The 13,463-nt window shown below is 49.1% G+C and overlaps 1 protein-coding gene across 1 annotated transcript in view; it reads left to right on the forward strand.

Moving 5' to 3' along the window:
• Nucleotides 1–387: 387 nt before the first annotated feature.
• The window catches only part of NRDC (nardilysin convertase), an 86,155-nt gene continuing 73,079 nt past the window's right edge, over nt 388–13,463 (forward strand). Inside the window, exon 1 of the mRNA XM_088458306.1 lies at nt 388–678. Within this exon, the coding sequence (XP_088314432.1) occupies nt 533–678 (146 nt within the window). The 5' untranslated portion in view covers nt 388–532. The remainder of the gene's footprint in view (nt 679–13,463) is intronic.

Below are 13,463 nucleotides of genomic sequence, written 5' to 3' on the forward strand. Positions count from 1 at the left end.
TACATCTACCCCACTGAGAGATCTATCAACAAGCCCACCTGTGGTTTTGCAAATCCAAGCATCTCCGTACAAAGAAGCAGCATAAAGAATTTAGGATTACTCAGATACACTGCAGCTCTCAAGCTGCTGTGAGAGCTAGAGTTAAGGGTAAGAGCCTTGCTACTGCTGCCCCCCTGGTTTAACGCTATAGGCACATCCGGGTACATGCACAGGTGACACAGATCGGCCGCTGCCAGGAGATCCCCGTCTCTATGTGCGTTCCTGACTGAGACAAATCTGCTGCGCTGCTCCCCGCAGCAAAAACCACGTGCTCCCACTTCCTGGAAGACATCACGCGGCCGCACAGCGCATTGTCATTGGTCCTCTGTGCGGCCCGCACTTGGTTGGCTGGCTCGCTCCGTACCACGTGATCCCCTCCGCGCTCTGTGATTGGCTGGAGCCCTGAGTCCCGGCCCCCGGCACTGAGACTGTGGAGGCCTGAGCTGGGGCACCGGGTGCTGGCAAACTCTGGGCACTGAGTCAGCGCGGAGACATGCTCGCCAAAAACCACCACAAGGGCGCCCGCCCGTCCCCGGCCACCCAGGGCGAGAACACCGGGGCCCGGGAGGAGACGCGTGCAGGGGACAATACGGAGGACCCCGATATTGTTAAGTCTCCCAGTGACCCCAAGAAATACCGGTTAGTATCGCAGGCTTTTATGTGTTCCACTTCTGACGTCACTCCCCTCAGCCGGTCTTCCCTCAGTGGTCACTCCTGTCCTGCCTTCATCCTGTGACGTCACTCCTCCCGCCCCTGCCTTCCTCCTCTGACGTCACTCCTCAAGTCCCCTGCCCTCTCTCTGATGTCACTATTGCCGGGGATGCAGTCATGAGGTCAACAGTGACAATGCAGACACGAGAATGTTTGCATTAGGGTTAGCACTATGGTTACCATTAAGGTTCGGGATAGACACATTAATTTAAAAGCAGTGTCAATATGATGAATTTTGACATGTTCAATGTCGACATAATGAATTACACTAAATACCGAACCCCTCCTCTCGTCCCTGATTCTTCCTCTGCAATCACTCCTCCCGGACCCTGATTTTTTCCTCTGACGTCACTCCTCCGTCCTTGATTTCTTCCTCTGACGTCACTCCTCCCGTCCCTGATTTCTTCCTCTGACGTCACTCCTCCCCTCCCTGATTTCTTCCTCTGACGTCGCTCCTCCCCTCCCTGATTTCTTCCTCTGACGTCACTCCTCCCCTCCCTGATTTCTTCCTCTGACGTCGCTCCTCCCCTCCCTGATTTCTTCCTCTGACGTCGCTCCTCCCCTCCCTGATTTCTTCCTCTGACGTCGCTTCTCCCCTCCCTGATTTCTTCCTCTGACGTCGCTTCTCCCCTCCCTGATTTCTTCCTCTGACGTCGCTTCTCCCCTCCCTGATTTCTTCCTCTGACGTCGCTCCTCCCCTCCCTGATTTCTTCCTCTGACGTCGCTCCTCCTCTCCCTGTTTTCTTCCTCTGACGTCACTCCTCCCCTCCCTGATTTCTTCCTCTGACGTCGCTCCTCCCCTCCCTGATTTCTTCCTCTGACGTCACTCCTCCCCTCCCTGTTTTCTTCCTCTGACGTCACTCCTCCCCTCCCTGATTTCTTCCTCTGACGTCACTCCGTCCCTGCCTGCCTTCTCTCTCACTGAGGCCACTCTTCCCGTTCTGATTTCTCTCTCTCTCACTGACCTCACTCCTCCCACCTATCTCTTTGTCCTTGACGTCTCTTACACCGTGTTCTCGATATCTCTCTCTGACATCACGCATCGCTGGGTCTCGCTTTTGTTTCTTACTATGGGGCAATCAATTCTCTTCATGGTGATGTAACTCTTCAGTTAAGTGCCTGGAGCTATTGAATTGGCCATGCGGTAAATCTGCGACTAGCAGATTTCTGCTTGCACCCTTCTGAGGTACTAGCAGAAATCCAGACTATCTAGTTCCTTGGGACTAGTCGCAGTGTTACCACATGTGGTAACAGCATCACGCCCAGCATTTAAGCAGAGAGAAGCAGTTTACTGCACCTGAACCCCAGGCATTAGTCGCTGTAAGGTGCATCTCCCGGGTTAAGTGCCGGGCGCAATACAGTCAATAGTTAAGTAGTTCCGGGCACTTAACCTAAGCTACATCCCCACAAAGACAATTGAATTCCCCCTTTTGTGTTTCTGAACTAGCTAAATATTGTACATTTCTCTGAATATTTCTAGTTGACAAATAGAAAAAGAAATATAATTAATTTGTGTGTATAGAATGAGAGGCTATATAGCAGCATGTGTACATAAAGTAGCGCAAATTGAAGCACAAAACAGGAAATGGAGAATTTCAGCTGAGAATATACTTAGTTAATACAGTTTCCAGATTACTGCAGTGAGCCTAGATCACATAATGTTGTGTCCACATTGCCGAAAACTCCTCAATATTAAATGCTCCCAAAAACATGAAGTGATAACAGTCGCACAGATCCTTATGGGTTAGGTCACACAGACATGTCTGAGGCACAGTAACCCGGACACTACACTACAGTGCTGTGCTGTAATGGATGTGCTATGTGTGTGCGCTGCAATAGACCTGGACAAAAGTGATACTTAGCCCCTTGTCACTGGAACGTTCAGCACAGAATATCTCCCCCCTAGGGGTTTCTCCATCCCATTGAGCAGCATACACACCAAACAACTCTGCACGGCAGAGCACGCCACCCTATTTAGAGCAAATGTACTTACACCCCATCATCTCTTAATCCCTAGTTTTATAGAGAAACAAACAAAAAGGTCTCTGACTGTGTCAATCCACTTGCTGTATATAACACTGCTGTATTTCTAAATACCTGAAATAGTTATATCTCGGGAACCAAAAGCTTTGGCTCGTTGGGCTTGATTATACAGAAATTAAAATATGTTTTTTCTACTTCAGGGTCCATAGGGGGTCCACAGGGTTGACCTTGGGGTATAGGTTGGGAACCAAATCCGGGCACCACGCAGTTAAAGCTTTTAGCTCCCAGGATGCACTGGGTCCACTCTCCCTATAACCCCACCCCCAAGCCAGAGGCACCTCAGTTTAAGTTGGTGCCCGGCCGGAGTCGGGTCACCGTTAGCGCAGGGGGAGCTGATTAGCAGCCCCTAAGCTTATTTTATTTTTTTAGGGACAAAGTTTTTTCATGGACTTTGGACTCTTCAGAGCGGCAGCGTCAGACTGTCCATAGGACGTCTAAGCTGCCGCTCCGTCACCCCGCTGGCGCTGAGACGCCAGTACAGATCTGGGGATCTCAGCGGGACCCCAGAGTCTGTACTAGCCGGACTCTGCGGGCGCCCAGGACTGCTGCCGGATCCACGGAGAGCAGGTAAGGTCACGGATCACCGCTTGCGGTGATCCGCGCATTTCAAATGCAGTCCTGTGCCTCCGGTCTCAGGGGACAGACCGGAGGCGCCGGCAGTGGCGGCGGGCCCCCCATACCCCGTGTGTCCACTAGACCACCAGGGACTTAACGATCGGTGCAGGGAGCCGGCGTCCCGGGGGTTAATAGCCGGCCAGGGGAGGCAGCCTTCCCTGTTACAGCGGCTCCTCCCCTCAGCTCAGCGCGCCTTTCAGTATCCATAGTCTGGCGTCGCTGAGCTGCTTCCTCCGCGGGCCACGCTTCCTCTGAGGTCTCCAGCGGCCTTTTTATCTCTGTGGTGCAGCAGAAATCTCTCAGGATGGCAGTGAGTCCAGTCCCCCTGCGTACCTCACCATCAGGTCAGTGTACACAGCGCTGTAGCCTTCCCAGACACTGACTCTGGGCAGTTGAATGCAGTGTAATAGTGCAGTATATTATATGACATGTTTATGTATATATGTATATATCTGCATTGTATGTGACTTATGCTAGTGCTGACTGTACTTTATTCTCTCACCTGTCAGTGTATATCTATCCCTTTTCTTTATCTGCCCTAATGCAGCTGTACTTAGGGTGGTTCTGAGACCTCACATTTATATACTCGTTAATATTTGTGTGGTTTGTCACATACTGTTGCGTGCTGCACGTTGCCATATTTTAGATGGAACTGTGTGTTGCATACGCTGAAAATGGGTCCCTGCAGCTAATTTTTGGCATCAGTCAGGACCAGTATGGCGCTGCTTAATATTTCCGCCAAGATTGGTCAGATATGTCTGACCAGGAGATAGAGCGTTATACTGCACCCATTTTTACTATCCTGCAAGTCATGTGCTGCAGGTGTTAGTGCGGAGGATTTGACTCATAAAGGGTTCTGTATGTGGCGTCATCTGGTGCCGGCCTCTTTCACGACCCCCTTGGGCGGTTTGTTTTCTCGGGATCCTCTCAATTGCGGATCGCCGGGCGGGCCCCATTGTTGTACCTCACTTGGGGTTACTTCACCATACTGCCCTTTTCATCTCAGGGTATCTCGCAGCTTCTTGCACTCTTCCCCTGTGACACAGACTACCGCTCCCTGCAGGGGTTTTTCGCAGTATATGAATTCCCCCTGGTGCCACAATAGTCTGTCATTCCCCTTGCAGGGATTACCACAACAGCCACCCTGGGTGGATGTCATTTTCTACGAAACGCTAATTGGCGTGGTTGACGCCCTGTGGTTACTTCCCAGTTGGCTCTGCCGTGAACTGGGTACTGTTCGGGGCTCTTTCCCTCTTACACGGGGGGAAGTCTATTTCAGGTATTATTATCCCTGCTTTAGGGCTGGTAGCAGGTCCATTCTGGTTAGAGTGAATGTTGACCTGCACCTGTATCATACACCCTCAGTATTGCGTGCCTTCGGGTTACCTGTTGCTGACTAGCGGGTGGATCGCATAGCGGGACTCTGGCTGTTGCCAGATAGGAGGTGTTACAACAGTGTTTGGTCTCCTGTCCCAAATTCCCTGAGGGTCATCACGAGCCCCTCCTGGGGGGGATGGGCGTGTTACTCGTCTGATTACAGACGTTACTACGCCTCCCATTCCTGCGTGGTCGGATTCTTCGGATCCGTAGGTGGTAACTCTGCCTGAAATCAGTATACTTGCTTTCAGGAGTTGTTACCCATCCTACCATGGCTATAGCATGGTTGGTTAATACTATTGCATATTGGGTTGATGCATTTGTAACGTTTTTTCCCCTCCAACACGTCGGGGGTTCAAATGTATTTGGTCGCTCACGTAATATATGCTGTTGTCATAGGTGGAAATGCCTATATTGGATACCAGTCTCCTAACTTTCAGAGTTCCGGCTGCGACTGTATCCTCCGTAATACCCTATGGCTGCGCTCTGGGAATGCAGAGGTGCAGATACCATCTTTAGGGTTGATATTGTTTGGTCCTGACCTTGACAAGATTGTAGTAACATTGGCAGTATTACTAACGACAAGTTTACCGCTTTCAGCTATGCCCACTACAAGGCCTCAGACTAAGTCTGTTAAGTCTTTTTTTGTCCTCTGGGTCAGCCTAAAGGTCTGTTTCGTCGTAGACTGTCGGCATCTACAAGGGCCGACATATCCAGTACCGAGCAGGCCTGGACTGCCAGCCGATCCTGCTTCTGAACCTACGGATATCTCTTCAGTCTGACGGGACAGGCCTACAACTGGGAGATACCGATTTTCTCAGTTCGCCCGGTATTAGTGTCAAGTTGCCGCGGCTACGTGGGTAGGAGGGTACGCCCTCTTTACAAGGGCCTTACAGATCCAGAAAGCTATGCAGTTGTTGCGGTAAGCGGAGCTAATTAGGCCATCCCCACTATCTCAGTGAGGGACTGGTTGTTCTGTTTTCTTTCTGGTGCGGTGGCTGAATGGTCCTCTTTGGCCTATTCTCTGTCTCAATTCCCTGAACCAGTTCCTAAAGCTACCTGGGCTCAGGAGGAAATCCCTATGCTCCATCATACGATGTTTGGAACCTGGGGACTTTAGGGTATCACTGGATATACAGGACGCGTGCCTACGGGTACTTACAGAGACCTTTCCTCAGCATGGGCTGAGGTTTGCTGTATCACAGCAACACTTACAATTTTTCGGGCTCTGCCTGTTGGGACTGTCCTCAGCCCCACAGGGGTTTACCAGCGTTTTGGATTTTCTGACAGTTCTTCTGTTCAGTATATCCCAATGCTCCTGTACCTGGACGGCCTCCTGCTCTTAGCGGGATCACCGGGGTACTTTACGGCCAGGTCAGGATGACTGTGGCTTCTTCAGGGTGCAGACGTTTAATCAACGGGGAAAAAGTCCTCCCTGCATCCCTCTCTGGGTATTCTTCATCTAGGATCCCTGCTGGATTCTCAGAATCTGAGAATTCTTCTGGCGTAAGACGGAATCTCCTCTCTTCCATTAGGAGTACATGGTTGTCTGCGCAGTCGACAGATGTCTTTACACTCTGGGATGCATGGTGGAATGGGCTCAGTTCCATTCCAGGCCTTTCCATAATTGGCTCATCTCCAGATGGAATGAGTTTTTTCTGTCGGATAACTGTTCAAACGATGATGCTCTCTCCGGAGGCAAGTCGGTCCCTGTCCGGGTGGCTATGGCCATCTCGTCCAGGGTTTTCTTTGCTAGGGACAGTGTCTGGATCGAATCCTTTTCAGTGCAGTTGGACGTCTGTCGATTCCACCCTGTCAATTAACTTACTCTGGCATAACTCTTGTTTCCCGGTGAACCTGAAAAGGTTCAGTCCGACAGGGTCAGGACAGTGGCTTCCTTTTTAGCAACACTGTTCGTTGGGTGGCAATGACAGGTATGTCACATATTCGGACATAGTCCGAGGGTCTCCTCCCGACCATCTCGGCAGCGTTCATTTCAGGAGCTCTCCATTGGGAAGCGGGAGTCCTCAGCCGTCACGACGTGCATCCCGGGGACTAGTCTCTTCCCCAAGAGAGGTTTCATCTCCTGGTGAGCAGGGGGGGCCCCCCTGAGGTGACCCTCATGGCCTTCTGACTTTATCACACTATGGTGTTACAGTTCAGCTCTGGGGATTCTGAAGCAAACTTCAGCGACTCTTTGTCGGTGAAGTGGTCCTTCCACTTTGTGTACCTGTGTTCTCCGGTCTCCCTTCTTCCTCGAGGTCTTTGGAAGTGTTTTCAATCGAGACGGAGATGCTTTCCTGCTGGTGGCTCCTGATTGCCCCAGATGTCAGGGGTACTTGGATCTTCGGAGTCTCTACATCGATACTCCATCCCTGATGCTTCACTGCCCGGACCTGTTGTCTCAGGGTCCTTGGTTTTGCCTTGGACCTGGGTCGTTTGTCTTTGACTGTGTCCTTACAGTGGTCTTACGGCTTCCCTGGCTTTGTCATCGTTGGAATGATTAGAGCACATGGATCAGCTTTTGCTGGGACCTACCACAAACTGTGGCAGCCATAAATCTTATGGTATTGTACCTGTCGATACAATCCTCCGGTGTCCAGGATTTCCAGATATTCTGGCATTCCTTCCGGCTGGCTTGGGTTTTACACTTGGCCTGGTCTTCCTGACAGTGCGGATCTCTACACTGTCAGTATGGTTAAGATATGGAATTGCTTCACTCTGGTATCCAGTTCATCCTTTGGAGTGTTTTCTTGATTATGCCTCCATTTGTCCTCCCTAGGGACTCCTTGGGAGTAAGTAGTGGTTCTTCGTTACCTCCGGGGACAGTCAATGGAACCGCTGGTTGTGATAGCCATTACATGGTCTATTGCTTAGGAGAGTGTCTGAATTGGGAGCGTTCTCATGTGGCTCCCTCTTCTGGAGGGCATCATGTCAGGGTGGGAGTTGCTCTCGCCCTGTGTTTCTTCTTAGTGGTTTTCAGGTTCCATATTATTCTGGAACTTATGGTACGGCCATTCTGTCCCCAGTCCTCTCGGCTGGTGTGGCCTCATTGACTGTGGTCTGGCCTCTTTGGATTTATGTGATCCGTTCAGGTTCCTTACGGAAATCGGACTCCTTATTGGTGGTCTGAGATTTCTGGTTTTCACAGGAAAGGATGGCCGGCCTATAACCAAATGTTGGCTTGGATGGCCTCGTAGGTCTTCCTCAGGGGCCTACCCATGGGTAGGCCTTCCTGTTGTTGATGCTTGTTTTTTCTCGGGCCATGTGACCCTCGTGTGCGGCTCGCTGTGGCGCCTCGGCTGTTTTGCCTTACTAGGTGGCCACGTGGTCTTCTGTCCACATCTTTTTAAGGTTCTAGGCATTGGTTTCCTTTGCCTCTCAGGATGCTTCCTTTTTGGCGACGGATTCTCCTCTCAGCACAGGAGCGTCCCCACCCTTGGTTGAACTGCTTTGGGACATCCCCAAGGTCAACCCTGTGGACCCCCTATGGACCCTGAAGTAGAAAACAAGAGATATGGTAAGAACTTACCTTTGTTATCTCTGTTTCTGCGAAGTCCATAGGGTCCACAGGGCGCCCGCCCTGACGCACCTGGCTTCATATGGGCTGTGTGGCTGGTCACCGGTTTTCCGTCTCCCATTTCGGTGAGTATGGTTATTGAGTGTTCCAGTTTTCTCTCTCTTTTTCTCTCCTCCTCCGGCCTTTGGCTACTTACAAACTGAGGTGCCTCTGGCTTGGGGGTGGGGTTATAGGGAGAGTGGACCCAGTGCATCCTGGGAGCTAAAAGCTTTAACTGCGTGGTGCCCGAATTGGTTCCCAACCTATACCCCAAGGTCAAGCCTGTGGACCCTATAGACTTCGTAGAAACAGAGATAACAAAGGTAAGTTCTTACCATATCTCTTGTTATTGCAGATCCTGTTTATTTGTTTATTATCATATAGTAACATTTTTATTATGCCTAAATATTTACAAAGCACTTTACAGCTTTGATTAGCCTAGTGTAAAACTAGGTACACACCAGATAAGTAATAGGAACATTCTATGAATTTACACATTTTATCGATCGTTTCTGAATGATAAATGTTGTTGAGGTGTCGTTTTTAAAATGTACTTTGGGCCTGATTCAGAGGCGCATGCTATTTGCGTGCTCTCGCTCTGAATCAGGGCGTCCCTATTTTTTTTTTTTGACCGGCCTCCAGGCCGCTTGCACAGCTGTGGGTGACCACCCACAGCGTGTGCGTGTGGCCTGGCGATGGTCGCGATTATCGCGACCATCAGGCTTGCGAGGAGATCCTGTGGTAGGGTCTCAGGTCTCGCAAGCCCGAGTGGACTTCCTGCTCTAATAGAGCAGGAAGTCCACTACTGACATCACTAGTGATGTTAGTAGGGCTGCCCACAAACGGCTGGTGTTCCTCCGGGAACGCCTCCGTTTGTGCAGCCATCCCCCCTCCCCGTCTACAAAAAACGGGGCGAGTTGTCGATCAACATCGACAGCTGCCCCCGTCTTGTAGCGATCCCCGGAGCGCTCGCGCATGCGCGTGCGCAATGGCCCACCATTGACCCGCTTGCAAGCGGGTCTGAATCAGGCCCTCTGTCTGGCCGATCTTGTACAGACCGCATTTGTGTTACTATATCGATTCATCGGGACAGACAAATGTCATGCAGCACTCCAGATGTCGGAAGCTGATCTGATGGGTTTGTGAAGGACCGTTGTCTCCAGGTACTGAGTACACACTGCGCAGAGATCGGAGAGACCAGTCAAGAATTAGCTGGTTGGCCCAATTATTGCACAATGTAGACAATTAGAAATACCTTAATGGGCTAGTCATTATTATAAATTTGCAGTTTTACATCCTATTACCATTTGTTTGCATCACACTACACTCTATGTACAACGATGACGCCTACAGTTTAAATACCAGTGTCTGTTTCTTGTGAGCTTTGGTTAGAACACTTTCTTTTTTCTTCATCTGGGGGACACTTCATGACCATGGGGTTAGTGCGGGCGTCAGCTCTTATTACGTGATTCAGAGATGGACGCTAATGCGATCGCATCTGAGATTTCACACGGAACACAGCTGGGAAAATATGCTAATGTGTCCAAAGCTTACCCAAGTATAGGGAGACCCTCTGCTTTCTTTTCTTGTTCTTGTCTGTCTGGCCAGTCATGCAGCATATGCGGCAAGCCTGACCTGTCTCAAGCACTGCGACTCTCCTGACACGCTGTGTGCTCTCATGCTGCGAAGGAGATCACAGTAGCTAATTTATGCATGCCCATGAAACCCCATTTAAATGGTCAGGCATGCCTGCGTTTGACTAGCCCCCCCCCCTCCTGTTGCCTCCCCCCAAAAGCTGACGTCCGTGCGTAATCGCAAAACAATCTGCTTACACGCATGCACAATAGCAAACAATTGTTCGATCTGCGTAAATATCGGCATTGCGCTACATTTCTGAATCGGTCCCGTAAGAAGCTAGCTTTTTAGTGGTATTGAAGCTCCGCCGATCTAATCCCTTCTAAGTTTTTCATTAAGGGCTAAGGAATAGGGCTGTTCTGTATATATGCTGTGTGGTACCTCAGAACTAATTGTGATGAAATACTGAATCAGGTTCCAGAAACTTTGGCTGGCTCAGTGGATTAGCCAGCCTGGATCATTTGCACTGTCTGTAGCCTCTGTTATGAGGGAAGAATTGTCTAATTTTGTGTAATCAAAATGTATCTGGTTCCCAGTTTGTATCCAAGATTGAGCAGAATACTATACTAATAGATAACCATTCAGAGGGACCTGGGATGGTGTCACATGGGGTGGTTCCATCTTGGGCCAGAACCATGGAAGGGACAGCCCTGGGCTTAGGAAGGACATCTCTCTCTTGATAAAATGTTGGCCACTAGAGTCATTGTGTTGAGAGAGTGACGAGGGTTTCTGAGTCTCCTCTGAAGAAGATGGTCACTTGTACAATTCTGTTATAGATGAATCAGTATCATTGAAGACCGTGTTGGTGTAAAGCAGAGATGGGGAACCTCACGCCCAGGGGAGCTTTTTTTTGTTTGCCTCATCTGGCTAGCAGGGTGCCTAGAATAGCATCCTGCAGCCAGAATCTATGCAGCAGTGCCGCCTGGAGTGTCCTTAGGACGTTTCAGATGGCCACACTGCTGCCCTTACAGCTCCCCGGAGCATCCTCAGGATGCTCCAGGCATTACTGTAATCACCAGCCATTGTGGCCCCGCCCCCATGTGATGTCACACGGAGGGTCGTGGCCTGCATCGGGTCCATGAATGTTGTTATATATATCAAAATGGCCCTCGGCAGAAAAAAGGTTCCCCACCCCTGGTGCAAAGGCTGTAGATGATTTAGGGCCTGATTCCGAGATGGTTATCACACCTCTCCGATTGTTAGAGGACTGTGCATGCACAGGATGTGTACTGCACATGTGCAGACCTCCATCTGCGAGTCTGCTGGGGCGTACCTGGAAACGGGGGCGTGTCACCCCATTTTCTGGGACGGATGAGGCCAGGGTCTGCGTCAGTGGATACACATTTTCTGGCCTTGCAAGCTGGGATCGCATTTGCAACAAGAAGGTGTTTTCTTCAGACACCCCGCTGCTGCATTTGTATTTTCGATGGACAGAAATGCACAGCTGCTTCTGTGCGGCTCAGCAAGTCCTTCCATCTCTGAATCAGGGCCTTAGTCAAAGCAGTTTGTCAGGTCCTTGGTTTAAATGATAATATAAATCTCAGTATTTATCCATAACTAAAAAACTCAGAACAGGAAGTAGAGTACTTGTGGTGACATGAGGTTGCATTAGATACCTATGTTATGCAATTTAAGATATCGGGTCTAGCAGTGGTTGCCAGGTGAGTAATGTGGTTAAAGGCATGGGAAAGAAAGAAAGAAAGAAAGTGAAAGAAAGGATATTTGTTTTTGAATCAGATAATATAATTTCTGAGGCTATAGAAGGAAAGAGTTCCTCTTTACCTTTTGAAGAAATATTTTACAACAAAGAATAGAACTTTTCGTCCATCTTTTAACGTTCAGACTACTCAGACCATTCCAGGAAAGTTGCAGTTTTCCCCGACCAGAGGCTTCGGTGTCAGAGGGATGTCTAGGTCCGTTAGAAAATATCAGGGAAAACAGACTTCAAAAGACTCAGGGCAAGTCTGTTTGATGGGGATGGGGACAGGGGGGTATATACACCCAGAGGTTGCTCGGGTAGGTTCCCCGTTTACTGTCATTCAGAGACCAGTGCAGGCTGTCTTCCATAGACAAGTGGGTAAAATACATTATAGAAAGAGGTTATATTATCAGAATCTCGGGTCCAACTCCGAGAAGATTCTTTGCAATAAGATGGCCGTCAGACAGAAATATATAGCCTTCAATCAGGTCACAAAGAGTCTGTTGAATTCAGGTGTAATCATCCATGTACTAAATTACCAAAGAAGGATGGGGGTTCAGAAACCAGATGGCAGTCACAGACCAATCTTAAACTTAAATAAGTTAAATTCAAGGTTAAAAAATTGACCTTCTAGACTCCATACTGAATTTGTCTGTCATCAATGGGATGGAAGCAAATGAGGTGTTGGCATGCATAGACATCAAGGACGATTTACTGTTCAAAGCAGAGTTAGGAGAGGCACTTCCAGTGCTTCTAGGAGATCTGACTGAAGATTTACAGTACCATGGTTGGGTTGTCAATTGGAAGAAATCCAGGTTGATTCCCAGTCGATAAATTGAATTTTTGAGTCTAAAATTACACACAAAATTGTCCAGAATGTGTCTGACAGAGGAAAAGATCAGAAACAGAAAGAAGCTAGTGAAGAGGATTGTAGGACTCAGAAGTCTTTCAGGTCATTGTTGCATGAAACTGTTAGGGAAGATGGTCTTTTAATTTAAATCTATCCAATATGGTTCCAATCCAGAATGTTCCAATTAAACATCTTAAGGGGTTGGTCAGGTTCCAACCATCACCTATAAAAACAGTTCAATACCCTGTCTCTAGAGACAAGTCTCAGTTGGTAGACCTATGTGGAAAACCTGAACAAAGGCAGAAGCTTCTTTTTTCCCTGGACTGGATAGTGATCACCACAGATTCCAGTCTCCAGGGTTTTGGGGCGATCATGGAAAACCACCATTTTCAGGGGTCATGGTCCCAGAAGGAAACCAGGCTCCCCATCAGTGTGTTGGAACTAGGAGCAGTCCTGAAAACATTAAGGAAGGCAGAAGACCTACTTCTGGGGAAACCAATAAGAATTCAGTCGGACAATGCTACAGCAGTAGCATATATAAATCGCCAAGGAGGAACAGAGGGCCTAATTCAGACCCGGACGCTAAGCCGCGAACGCATGCTATGGCCGATAATCGCCCGTTTGCATATGCTTCAATATGCGCATGCACAAGTCACTCACTGCGGTGGGGTAGGGTCTACCTCAAGTGCTGCGTGCAGTTCCGATGGCTCTCGATGTAACCGGTCAATCACACTTCCTGGAGATGACTTGTGCTAAGAAACAGAGGTCGCTAAGGCATAGAGGGCATCCTTTCATCAGACAGTGCGATTGCACTGACACATATCATGTTCAATTATAAAAGAGAATATTTATTCAATTAACGCATTAATAACTCCCGGGAGTGGGCCAATAAAACGCGGCTTGTCACAAGCAATAACCTAATTGCATACAGTATA

The sequence above is a fragment of the Taudactylus pleione genome, unplaced genomic scaffold, assembly GCF_031769625.1.
Source record: "Taudactylus pleione unplaced genomic scaffold, aTauple2 ptg000824l, whole genome shotgun sequence".
NCBI classification, from domain to species: Eukaryota; Metazoa; Chordata; class Amphibia; order Anura; family Myobatrachidae; genus Taudactylus; species Taudactylus pleione.